The following is a 13,060-nucleotide window of genomic DNA, read 5'->3' as shown; positions in this document are numbered from 1 at the left end:
GATCCATCAAAAAAGTGTCATCTATTGCATGAATGTTTAGAGCCGCGAGGACCATCGTTGCATCCTACTCAAATTCAGCATTTGACAAGAATCAAATTTAAGATTTCGTACTCAAAGTGAAGAGGTATATCACAAGACCTAATACTAAGTGGCATCTTAGAATAATATTATTAAAGAAAATGTTAACTAAAATAATATTAAATGTTAACTAAAATAATATTCATTTTTTCTCCCCGCAATATAATGAATTTAATATAAATACCGCTTGTACAACAAAAATGTTATTTTTTAAGTTTTGACAATCTAATAAAATGAGAGAGGAAATAATCAAACTCGAATGCAAAATAAATATTCATAAGCTAGAAGCCCTTGCAACAATTCTCGGTCTAAAATTAATTTAAAGAAAATTTTATTTGAACTCATCTAACTTCTTTCTACACCCAACTTACTCTCTTCACCCATATTGTTTTTTATTAAAGAATTAATATCTCTTTAAACCCAAATTTATTACCTAAACTACCCTCTCAATCCCAATTCAAAATATAAAATTATATGTACACCCATTCTCTTTATAAAATAACACCTCTAATTGAATTTTTTTTTTCAAAGAGGCGTCCTTTGCCCCCTATAATTGCATTTGCCGTATATGACTAGCATTTCCATGGCTACTTTTTTTCTTTCTGCTACCACAACCCATCCATAGACTTGGGATCCAAGAGATCATTCCATAGACTTGAATTTGCAAGAGAATGTTATGCAACCTCCAGTTTAGTCCTTTGTAATCAAGCATTTTCATATACTTTTTAAGAAACTTTGAAGTGACATAGGGCTGGGTGTTTTACTGCTATGTTAATAAACAAATAAACAAATTGGAGCTATTTCGAATAAAAAAGGTGCAAGACATGCCACCCACTAGTTTGTGGTTAAGGTTGAGCAATCTTTATTTGCACCAAGAATTAAGTTTTATGTCTTTGCAGTACTAATCAAAAGTTCTTGCACTGGTGTTTTGGGGCGCATATAGACGACATAGAGAAACAAATACAATCTAACATAAAAAATATGAAATTTAATCCAAAGAAGAAGCAAACAAACAAAATATCCATAAATCGAGTCATACCTTAGTTAGAGGATTAAAAACTTCAAAATCACCATCCATCAATAGAAAGCTTGTTTTTCTGTATCAGAACTATTAGGGTTTTAGTCGGAATGAACATAGGATAAACAAAGAGCGATGCTAGGGTTTTGTTATGGTATGTGCGTTTATTGATAAATTTGATTTTTATTATTAATTTCATTTTGTACTTAATAATAATTATGCAATAGGGTAAAATAGATAATTAATTTTTAAAATTTAAATTGGATATAGAAAGAGGTTAAATAAGTTTAAATAAAATTTTCCTTAATTTAACGGCAAAATTTTTCATATACAGGTGAGAAATCCAACTCGATACCTCCTAGAAATTTGAGTTAAGGATATTCAGGTAATTATACCATGTAATAAACCCTAATTATTTTCTCCTTCCACAGTCATAAACGCTCACCTCTCTCCCCGATTCTCTGCATTCTCTCTCTCTCTCTCTCTCTCTCTCTCTCTCTCTCTCTCTCTCCATTGCAGGCGGCCGGAATTGCAGTTCCCCACGTTGCAGAGTCACAGACTCACAGGTATTTAGCTTACCCCAACTTCCTCAAACTTGCCCCTTTTTTCTGTTTTACTTATTGGAAAATCAGAAGCAAGTTCATGAAATTATGCAAACGAAAGTTGGAATTGTTCTTTGCTTGCTGTAGTTTTAGGATTCATCCCTGTTTGTGCTCTCTGTGTTTGTAATTTTGAGCCGTAATCATATTAGCTGTGGATTTGTTTAATCAATTTTGCCATTTCATTTTATTGATATGCCTTGTAAATTTTGCTGAAAACTCATCTTAATTTGTCTCCTTAGCTTCCTTTTCAGATGTATTTAGCCAATGTTTCTGGGTTTAGACTGCCATGTTTGAGTTGGTACATTTTTCCGCAACACGATCAAGCGAAAACACACTGCTCATTGCCGGATCTAATTGCGAAAACACCAAACATTTATGCCTAATTTGGTATTAGTTTGTGGTTTCAGGTCGTCAGGCAAAACCGTAGAGAGCCACTCTCTGCCCTTTAGGCTAAGATAGTGAGAGAGATGAGGCTGCTAACCCACAACATGCTATCATCCAACATCAAAGGCGTGACCAACGGCTTCCCTCTGCGCATTGAAATCGAGAAGGTGGTCGAAAAGCAGGTTGAATTCAACCCAGACTTCCTCAAGAACATGTTCCCTAAGATCGAGTGGAAGGCACTTGTCAATGCCTCTCATAGTATGGGATATGTTGAGCTCCCTGAGGAGGTTGAGCCGTCTAGGCTTGATTCTGAAGATTTTCTTCACAAGTTCCATCACGCCCTTTTGGAGCTTCATCTCGAGGAGGGGGCGCTTGTCTGCCCTGAGACTGGTCGCCGCTTTCCAGTTAGTAAGGGCATACCCAATATGCTACTTCATGAAGACGAAGTGTGATTCGCGTCAAATGGTGGATCGGACTTGCCATTGATCTTCTTGTACTTACTAAAACTTAGGGTTTATGCACTGCAGATTTTGGCATTATGAAATGGAATATGCTTTCGTTTTGTTTAGTTATGTGTTGAAAACCATTTTAGCATTGAGGATTGTTGAATGTAGTAGTAGAAGAATCATGTAGAACTAGCATCGAGTCCTAAACATGCAACCGAGGTCAAATCCCCGGATTTGGATCCCATTTGGATTCTCATTGTGAGGATCCCTTATCCGTTCATTGTATATTGGATGGTCAGAAATCATTTTGAATTTGTTTATTTAAAACTAAACGCAAATTGTAGCTAACGAAAGCTGGTTGCATGATGAACGGATAGGATGTAAGGATCCTAGGACCCTCACAAAGAGGATCCGAAGAGGATCCGAAGAGGATCCTCATCCCAAATCCCCCTTCCAGCATTTTAGATTAGACTGAAAAGTAACATCGCATGTATTCGTGCGGAATATGATGCAACTCAGTGTGTAAAAAATCGCTAAGTATAAATTAATGCCCTACAACTTTAGTAACAAAATGTGAGAGTCATGGTACATAACTTCCTTCCATTCTGTTTGGAGGAAATGCAAAAGGAAATCTCTAACAAAATGACTTTAAACCGAAAATGCTGTAGACACTACTTCCTAACTGTTTTTGCAGCGAGGGGTTTCACAAGATGGAGGTGGGACGCCGAAAACCCAATCGAGAACATTCAAGTATTTGGATCTGAAAACTTCTCTCTCTTGTGCATAGCAATGCATTATGATTGCTGTTGATAAGCTGAAGATTACTACGTCAGCTCTCTTCAATTTTGTTGAAGGCTGCAAGTACCCGATATCAGCCATGCAGGTGAAAAAGCTCTCGATGGCCCGAGCAAAACAGTAGAGTGAAATCTCAATCCGCCTGCTTTTCTTCTCAATGGCCAAGGCTAGACCAGTCGGGAACTGCCCAACAACACAATTGGGACTCCTTGAGCAAACATATAAAGTTCATCTTGGTACCAAATTTAAAGAGTTGAAGAAAGTTCATACCGTCCCCATTGCAACCATTGGTATGTTACACCTCCTGAAAATCCTAAACAGAAAGCATGTCCATGCCCTGGAGACAAATATTAAAAGTAAATTTTCTCAACATAATTAGAAGTGATTATTTTTTTGGGTCTGTCAGTTAGAAATGACAAGTATTGAGAATGTGAAAATACAATGATGCACCATTTTGAATAAAGTTATAAGTATCGAATCCCAGTTCATGAAGCAGGTTGAGGGGATTTCGGGGCAGGCAAACAATGTGCCTGACCACTTGACTAGCTGAGTCTATTTCAGTATGTTTCCCAACATCACTATGTTATATAACAATGTATTGATACCTTGAAAAATCAGATTCTAAAAAATTTATCGAAAATTTATCGTAGATAACAGAGAAGGAAAAAGAGACGTGCACAAACATACCTTATTAATCTAGTCTCCAAAAGGGTCCAAAATATTTCATCTGGTATAGTCAATCTCTAACAGAACACGTGTTTTAAGTTTCCCATGTGGCATCACATGAATTGTTTTAGCGCTGCCACCTTGGCATCCTCATTTCATGTGAGTCATTGTCCTAGTCTTGATTTCCTTCGGTATCCTATGCTTAAAAGATTTAATACTGCGTTTCATTTGCAGTTTCATCAGTTCCTATATCTGGTCTTGATACCTTAAGGTTAATTATGCCCCATGAAAAATTGTCTAAGGAGAAACAATGTTGAACACTTATGATGGGTATAAGGAAAGACCTAGGTTTTAATAATCGAATCTGGACACTTCTTGGGTTCTCATTTACATCTTTCCTAGTAGCAACGTTCATGTAAATGGTACCATCAGAATGCAAGATAGAAGAAAGTAGCTGCTAACCAGGCAGATGAGCAATATACGGATAGAAACAAGCTTGATCTTGCAGTACCAAGAAGGCCCTTTAGTAGTATAGAGTAATGCCTGCATATAAACAGCAATCATAAGAGCACAAACAGAAGCTAAGATTACATTAACACGCACATACGTATCCAGTTTGAATATTTTAAAAGAAACTCAATCATGACAAGATTATCAAAGTGGAATTTGCATTTATGTACACAGCAAATTAATTATGGTAAGACACATCTCCCCAGTTAAATTCAATTTTGTTTTCTTGGAAACCTCAACTAGAAGAAGAAAGCACTTGATCACATCTACTTAAAGCATCACGGGTATATGAAAAAATGATAAAGAAGGTAAATCATATGAATCACCTTTTCAAGAGATCTTGGCGATGAACTATAAGGGCCGGAATCAGATACACTGGAAGATAAACCGGCAATGCTCTCTTATAGGCTTGAATAAGGAAAGAAAGAACATGTGCACCACATGACTGATCTCCATGAACAATCTGCATGAATTTGAGAGCTTAAGACTTCATATCATAAAGATTTAAGTTAAGGAAGTTTAAATAATTATGATATGAATGAGAAACAAATTTGAATTGTTTTCCCATGGTAGGTAGGAAAGGGAAGTAATTTGATAATTGAAGAATGCATACCGAGCAGGGAACTTGCATGCCTGGATCTAGTTTAATATTTGTCCCAATGGATTTGTAATGCTTTTCTATTGCTTCCAAATTAGTAAAAGGTATGCCCCTTGCAATCTCTTTTACACCTTGCAATATTACGGTATCCTTTCCTCCGTGTTTATTGAGAAAGGATTTGTATGATGGAGGTAAACTTTCCTGCTTCAATATGTAAGCAGACCTGAGAAATGGAATTTTCCTCCCTTCAGTTGTAGTACAGTCTAAAGTTAACGGTAGGTAATCAGAAACAATTCACAAGTTTGATAATCTATAAAATGCTGAAAAGACATTTCTAATTTGATACGAATGAACATGACACCACAACCGAAAGGACATAAAGTTAAATGAGCCAACTACAATATCCCTCAACTTTTTAGTGGATTTGGTGAGCAATCACCAGAGTAGCAAAATCTTCTTTGATGATCAATGATATGGACTCACAAACAGATCCAAAAGTCATGTCAGTTTCATTGATTTCCACATACAAGTATACATGGAACTGACGGAAGTGCATTTCCATCTTTGACACAACCTTTGACATGGAAATGGGAAAAAAACAATCCATGTCAAAACATTCAAGGCTTCACTAACAAATATTACACAGTTTGCAGTAAAGAGTGCATACAGAATTTGTGAAGAGGAGAGGCACATAAGGAAAATGTCACCATGAGCCCAAGTGAGAGGTTTACAAATGCCACCAAACCGTTTGCTTTTGATCCCACACCGCGACGCCAATACAGCAGCGCGCATAAGAATGTATATGGCCAAGCTCGTATGCTGCGTGTTCAGTCCGGTAAGAAGCATAGACGGCCCTGCTATAGCACCTGCCAGCAAAGCCCTCCATTTGGCTGTCCTGAACTAGAATAAACCAAACACATCAATTAAATCAGAGCAAACAGAAATCGAATCCAACCCGAAAAAATAAGAAGTTGAATCATGGAAGAACAAGGAACTTGCCTACGGTGACCTGCCAACGAACCAATAATCTCGTCCACCGAAACAAATGTGCCGGCAAAAGTTCCGAGAAATAAACCATATCTCAATGTCTCCTTCAAAGCGGTAACAATTGCTTCTCTATTTGTGATCACACCCTCCGTCCTGAATAATTAATAAGAATTTTACTTAAATTACCATATTTAAACAAAATTACACTTAAATTCTGGATTTTAGAGAATTCGAAGCTGGGTGAGCTTTTCACCTGAGAGAGGCTAAGAGCTTCCGTCGTCTCAGCCGAGCTAGGATCGAGAAAATGGCGAGGCCGCCCTTGAGGCCGGCGCCGATTGTGAATCCCTTGAACGAAGCAGTCACGACTCTCCGCAGCTTCTCGGAGTCGCTCAACGGCGCCGAAACGTATCCGAGCGAGGAAGAATAGTAAAGCGACGAGGGTGAAGGATCGGACTTCCTGCAATGCGTACAGTTGGGATCGGCGGATCCGTGGCGGTCGCCATCGGGGCCACCATTTTCTCCGGCGAAGCACGTGCAGAGGTCGCGGTCCGGCAGCATCGCGGCGAACGAGTAAGGGCTTTGAATGCAGGAATGGGGCTGCGAAGCCGAAGACGGTTCGTAGGAGAAGGGAAGGGCTTTGCGATAATCCACAGGGCGAGCCACAGACGCACAAGCGTCCGACAGTTTAGGTGGTTGGAACTTGGAAATGATGACGTCATTCGTTCTACTTTCCTTTTTGTATTAATTATTTATTACCCTTTTAAGAGGTTTTTTCTTGTTGGGAGATTGAGAAATAATTGTATAAGAAAATAATGGTTGTTAGGTTTGGTTAGCTTTACCTTTTGATGACATGGAATATATACCTGAAAAAGAAATCTCCATCATCCCTCCAAAAAGCACAAAAAATACCGATAATTCTACCATACCCGCACATGCATTAACATATACCATATGCTTACGCTGTGGTAACGAGTAACAAAAAAAGATTTATAATCTTGGACACATAATAGTGAGTAAGAATATACCAATAGCACTTAGGTCCACAGTAAATTTACTACTGTGTACCACATACTACATACCACAAATTCTTCCGCATTTAGGTCCACAGTAATCACTACATGACCGTTTGGTGAGCTGGATGAGATAGGTTGTGATCAATTAAAACTGATTTAAATCCACTTCATTGTTTGTTGTGTCAAATGTGAGATGAACAAGACAAAAAATGATGGGTTATAACTTATGAGCCCACAATAAAGTCGGTTATCTAACTTATCCTTATACATAGATTACAAGTCATATTTACACGTCCTTGTCAATCTAACCTTATCCCTAAGACCTAATCTGATTCAGCCCACCAAACAAGCCCACAAGGATACCATAAAAATCAAAGCCCCAAGGGAAAATGGAACGAAAAGTGATGACAACCCAATTGTTACAGCATGTAAATGAGAACGTGATAGCAAACATGTATAAAGTAGCACCAAAATATTGCTATTTCCTGACTAGAATACGATTCTTAACATTGACAGTTCGGCGGTGAGCAAAGGGTTAGATTTGCAAATGAGTTAGTATGAATTCAGCAAAGATTCAGCTGTGGAGTATTTTCCTTCCTTTCGCAATACATGAAGCTTGTGGGAACATAAGTGGTAATGCAAAGGTGGACCAATTTTTCAGACCATATTTGCAAACCATGTGATGTGTTTGTGTCAATGTCAGTGTCAATGTCACCAATAGGATATAAGCTCGATAATCAACACTCAATAATAATCCGATCATCAACAACCACGTCATATGGTTTAAATTGATGATTTCCCCAGCATTACTCAATGCAAAAATCACTATAATCCTACCATTCTGAATTTATAGCAGGTGCTCCTCCGAGCTGGCCATGAAACCTCCAATCATATACCTTCAGACATAACCCATTGTATCTCTTCATTCTACCTTGAGAACAATCTTCATAAACTCATAGACGAAGTAACTTATTGCGGCTGAAGGAAGTACCTGAGTATGCAAAACACCAAAGATAAGAACAAAGACACGACCTTAATGCTTGAAATTTGAGAGAAATGGACCACGGGAAATGAATGGAGAATGTTACGGAAATGGAATAAATGATTCCATACAAGCACATCAATTCTTAGTATGGCCCAATAAAAAAGTTGTTTTTCTTGGAAGGCTAATACGCAATATTTGGAAATGAATCACTCAGTTTGGGAGCCATGTATGATGTACCATCTCAACTGTAATACATATGCAGATTTTAATCTCCCTTAGTTTATCTTGTTTATTGATAGTCTCCGGGGTTAGGGTAAACTTAAAAGATGATGTTATGCGAATATATGAACGATAAAGTAAACATACCACACACAAACACAAAGAATTTAGCAAGGTTTGGCGAACTTTGCCTACTACACGTGTGATCCCCCTTGAGATATCACCAGCACTATGGAGAATAATAAGTCGGTTACCAGAACTTACTGAAAACCCTTGCATTCTCTCTGATGTTCACATGAATGAACAGCAAATGACAAGCTTATTTATAGTTCATAGACCAATGGTTACATGCCTTACAAGTATAGGATTCCTAAATCCCTTTAGAATAGGGAAAACTAATTTATTTCCGGATCCTAAACTGATTGGGATTACAAAGAAAAACCTATTTCACAATTCTTATGGGAAATAAGCTGTGCACTCTTTCTCAACACCAATTGGAATATGGAAACCTAAACTTGTTTGGCCTTGGTATTTTGATGAGCCAAATCACAACAACATAATATATCAAGAGCAAAGATATGATAAAAAACAAAATGATAAAATCAAATAGCAGAACTTCTAACCAAGGAATCTAGATATATTATCAAAATTCAAAGCCGTGGAAACCAAGACATCTAACTAAGAATATGCCAGCAAATTGGCTAAATTGCCCCAATTTAATTGCAGAAGCTATGACCATGTTTATGATTCCAGAAGCACCTAATTGACCATATTAACTTCCATAAAACACTAAAGCAGTTAAGCAAAAGGTGATCCTTGTAATAACATACCTGTAACAAGCTGGGAATAAGTCCTGCATAGAGAGCTGGGACACCTCCATGTTCAACTATTTTAATACCAGTTGCCAAGGCACTCATTCTAGTTTCCTGGACTTGTAGTTGAAGCTGTCGCCTCACCACTTCAAACGGATATGTGGCAGCTTCTGCACAAGCACCAGAAATAGCTCCATAGAGTAATGTCCGAATCGGTCCCAACTCCAGTTGATCCAAAGCACTCCGGCCCTGCCCCTGTTGGCTCATCTTGTGAATTCTTTTCCTTCCATCAGGTGAATGCAGGTATGCTGATTTTAATATATCGTAGACACCATAGAAAACTGCACCTGAAGGTGCCATGCTTGCAATGGAGGGTACTAAGCCCTTATAAAGGGAAAAGAACCCTTCAGTTTGGATCATGTGGCGAAAAGCACCAATCACACCACCCAAGGCTTCCCCACCAGGAGCCACCAACTGAGTCCGAATCTGAAACACACAACAACTAAGTTGGATATAAATCATTTCAGTGTTAGTCTTAGGTGATAGTCGATTAACTTTGAAGAACACAAACTCAATGCCGACATGATCCACAAAGTGCTTCGCTTACAGGTAGATCTTTGTATCTCTTTAATTAGAAAGGCCAACCATAATTTTTTTTCCCTTAAAAATAATCTAAGCATCAAAAGGAAGACCTTGTTTTCAATATGCGAAAGAAACACAATATATGTGCAACACCGTGCCCTAAACCTCATTTCCAATATGCAAAAGAAACCCTCTATTTATGCAATACCATACCCCAAATCCCAATCAATTTATGCTTCACCACAGCAAATATCACAGTGGCATTAGCCGTGTAAAGTGGGCATACAGATACAATACAACCTTCAGCAGGCAAGGGACTCCATACAGCATCTTAATTGTGGATTTTGAGTTTTCTTCAGGGAATTTGACACGTCAAATACTTTTAAAAGATCCACAACGCCCAATTTTATACATAAGCCTGAATTAATGCTATATAGCAGAATTTATGAAAAGGATGTTGAGATTCATATTATTGCTATAATGCCATGCTACAGGTACTATCTCAGACCTGAGATGACAATAGCTTGCATATTCAAAGATATAACTCATATACCTAAAGGCAGTATGTTCTTCTGCTTTAATAAAGTGTATTCGAAAAGAAGAAATGACCAACATTTCCCAAGTAAATCATACGTTATATACCTCCGTTAAACACTCCCAATTACGTGTACTTTCTATTGGCTTAGGTTATGGAAGGGAAAAGAAGAAACTATATCATTTAGCTGTATCACCACATTTTGGAATTAAACAGATACTTGAATTTATATATCAACCTGGAAGAATAACCACTTTTCAGCTAGTAATTGGTCAAATGGCCGAATTCGAAACTATCACTTACCGTATCAAGAGGTAAGCAGAGTATGGTAGCAGTAATTCCGGCTGCAGCACCAGCAACAAATCTTTCAAAATTTGTAGTCTCCTTATTTCCGGAGACGCGGAGCAATTGTTTTCTGTAAGTATCATAAGCATAGAAATTGATTGCTTTAAATGGAGCTGTACGAAGAATATTGACTAGGTTCCCCTTCCAAAACCCCCTCAAGCCCTGATTAGCTGCAATGGTCCTAACTAGCTCAAATAAATGCCTCTGTTCGCCGCGAACTATGTACTCCAGCTTTAGTCTCTCAAGAGGTGCCACAAAAGTTCTGATACAATAACCTTCGGTCAGCAACATACAAAGCACTAAATCGCAGTTAACGAAAAAGAAACTCCAAAGTTCGATATGATAATCTTTAAAACCCATTCAAAGTTCGATACAATAACCTTCAGTCAGCAACATACAAAGCATAAAATTCCCATTCTTCAAATTTCGATTCACGTGTTTTGTTCAATTCATAAAATTCCCGTTCAAAATAAAGTAATGGGAAAATCAACCTACTTAAATTAACAGTTTATGCAATCAACCGAAATAATTCATGGGAAAATCAATTCCATAATTCTTCTAAACAATATATATTATGTATTACAAATTACTCAAATTACACAAAAAGAAATTGAATGAAAAATACGAAGAAAAGGCAATGAACATAGACCTGGAAACCATGGCGGCTATGGCACCAGCCCACAAATGCTTGGTGGTATTCATGGCCCGACCACTCCTAACCCCAACTTTCTCTCTCTTCCTCTCTGTAACCACCGCTTCCGCCTCCGCCTCCTCCGAACCCTCATCTCCGTTCTGCACCAAACACCCCTTGGACTCCCGAACAACCCCATCGCTACTCAAGCTCACCGAAAAGAACCCACCGCCAGCCACCGCTCTCAGCCTACACCCGTACGACAAACCCGACCCGGAAACGACAGCCGCAGACGGAGAGTTCTTCTGAAAGGACACAACGGAATTGAGCAGGGAATTGGGAACCGTGGGTTCCAAGAACAGGCCGCCGGTGATGAAAAGGGTGGGATTTGGGTCGTCCATTTGGTTAGGCGTGGGAATGGGATTGGGATTGGATTTGGAGGGTGTGAATGGTGGTGTAGTCAGAGTGAGGCGGGAATGGGATTGGGGGATTGGGGGATTGGAGAGTAGGAGGGGGGAATGGGATAGGAATGGGAAGAAGGATTGGGGAAAATAATGGCGGATTCGGTAGCAGCAGCTTTGCTTCCATCGCCAAACGTTAAACATGCACAGTATAAAATCCAGTTCTCTCCTACGGACTATGGTTAAACTTTCTCACTCCGCGCACAGTCAAGTCGGTTTCCTTGTTTAGTCAATTTCTTACCTTACATTTTTTATTTGTCTGAACGTTACGATTTGGATAGTAAAATTTTCAAGTTTAAATCCTTAAAACTCCTCAATCTTTTACATTGTTTCAAATTAGTCTCAACATTTTTGGATATTCTAAATGAATATCTAATTTATTGAAAATATTATATTCGTTAAGTGCCAATTAATTTTCTCATTAAATATACATGTAACAACAATGAGTCCCACTTTTTAATTTACATAAACACTAAAATATTAATAAAAATAACTTCAAAAAAGACATAAAGACGAAATAATAAAAATAAATAAATAAATGAACAAATAAAATGGAAAACAAAATTAAGATCGGGAAATATCAAGCCTTGCCACCTCCAAGCTCAACCTGCTGAGCCACTGAAACTCCCGTCCCAGCCTTTATATTCAAAACCCACCAACTGGATATATTATGTTCAACATTAATATTAGTTGCCTCAAAATATAGATTTCAAACATAGATTATATAATTTGTAACACCATGATCAATGGGTATTTAATTGAATCGAAAATGGACCCAAATTGAAATTACATCAGGAGGGCAATCTCCTAACAAATTGAAAACAATATTCGATTCGAATGTTTTTTTTTTTTTTTGGTAAATGTAATCTCCTAACAATATTCGAAATCGTATAATTTCTTAATTTTCAAAAGAAGATTATGTTTACAAAAAAATCATTCGAATCGAATATTGTTTAGTCATCCAAAAATATCAAAGGACAGTTCATCATCAATATATGTAGTATCTACACTGTAGATAATGACTCAAGAAGTTTTGATTCAAATAATTTTTTACAAGGATGATCTTTAAATGAAGATTAAATAATTCAACAATTTTGATTATGAAATTTTTACAATGAAAATATGTTATTTGCAATTGGGGGGATAAACTCATCCTTAAATGAGAATGCAAGTATTATTCATGCGATTTTTAATTTTTTTTTTTTTTTAAAGTCGGCTTTAAAGCATATCCAAAAGAGTAAGCAAAATTTTTCTTTAAAAGTGTCATTTGCTAATTCATTTGACACTTTGTGCTACTTTAAAAGTTTCCATTCCTAACCCAATTTGCTAACTTGAAGAAGTAGTTGCTAATTCTTTTAAGGGCCCATTTGTTTGGCTTCTCTAAGGTATCGTT

The 13,060-nt window shown here is 37.6% G+C and overlaps 2 protein-coding genes and 1 pseudogene across 4 annotated transcripts; 1 reads left to right on the top strand and 2 right to left on the bottom strand.

Annotated features, from left to right (window-relative positions):
* Positions 1–1,531: 1,531 nt before the first annotated feature.
* On the top strand, positions 1,532–2,650 carry LOC137717412 (multifunctional methyltransferase subunit TRM112 homolog A-like). 2 transcript variants are annotated; one of them, XM_068456777.1, is made up of 2 exons: positions 1,532–1,662; positions 2,106–2,650. In XM_068456777.1, the coding sequence occupies exon 2, from the start codon at positions 2,166–2,168 to the stop codon at positions 2,532–2,534; it is 369 nt and encodes a 122-aa protein (XP_068312878.1). In that variant the 5' UTR covers positions 1,532–1,662; positions 2,106–2,165; the 3' UTR covers positions 2,535–2,650. The 2 variants fall into 2 exon arrangements, with proteins under 2 accessions (XP_068312878.1, XP_068312879.1); XM_068456778.1 differs by having other exon boundaries at positions 1,549–1,662; positions 2,093–2,650.
* A 412-nt stretch (positions 2,651–3,062) lies between these two features.
* On the bottom strand, positions 3,063–6,704 carry LOC137717411 (uncharacterized). 2 transcript variants are annotated; one of them, XM_068456775.1, is made up of 8 exons: positions 6,338–6,704; positions 6,097–6,237; positions 5,765–5,992; positions 5,113–5,320; positions 4,826–4,962; positions 4,452–4,532; positions 3,594–3,660; positions 3,063–3,506 (listed from the first exon to the last, which is right to left on the bottom strand). In XM_068456775.1, the coding sequence occupies exons 1-8, from the start codon at positions 6,640–6,642 to the stop codon at positions 3,207–3,209; spliced, it is 1,467 nt and encodes a 488-aa protein (XP_068312876.1). In that variant the 5' UTR covers positions 6,643–6,704; the 3' UTR covers positions 3,063–3,206. The 2 variants fall into 2 exon arrangements, with proteins under 2 accessions (XP_068312876.1, XP_068312877.1); XM_068456776.1 differs by lacking the exon at positions 6,338–6,704 and having other exon boundaries at positions 5,765–5,997; positions 6,097–6,235.
* Positions 6,705–7,670: 966 nt separating this feature from the next.
* On the bottom strand, positions 7,671–11,828 carry LOC137717410 (probable mitochondrial adenine nucleotide transporter BTL2; annotated as a pseudogene).
* Between the last annotated feature and the right edge of the window lie 1,232 nt (positions 11,829–13,060).

The sequence above is a fragment of the Pyrus communis genome, chromosome 15, assembly GCF_963583255.1.
Source record: "Pyrus communis chromosome 15, drPyrComm1.1, whole genome shotgun sequence".
Classification (NCBI taxonomy): Eukaryota; Viridiplantae; Streptophyta; class Magnoliopsida; order Rosales; family Rosaceae; genus Pyrus; species Pyrus communis.
Note: the sequence above shows the minus strand (reverse complement) of the source record. Positions and strands in the feature narration are given on the sequence as shown.

Excerpts from the sequence above, each read along its gene's own strand:
- LOC137717412 (XM_068456777.1), top strand. The coding sequence starts at position 2,166 with ATGAGGCTGCTAACCCACAACATGCTATCATCCAACATCAAAGGCGTG.
- LOC137717411 (XM_068456775.1), bottom strand. The coding sequence starts at position 6,642 with ATGCTGCCGGACCGCGACCTCTGCACGTGCTTCGCCGGAGAAAATGGT. Across the intron at positions 6,238-6,337 it reads AAGCTCTTAGCCTCTCTCAG|GACGGAGGGTGTGATCACAA; the intron begins GTGAAAAGCTCA and ends TTAATTATTCAG. Across the intron at positions 5,993-6,096 it reads TCGTTGGCAGGTCACCGTAG|GACAGCCAAATGGAGGGCTT; the intron begins GCAAGTTCCTTG and ends ATTCTAGTTCAG.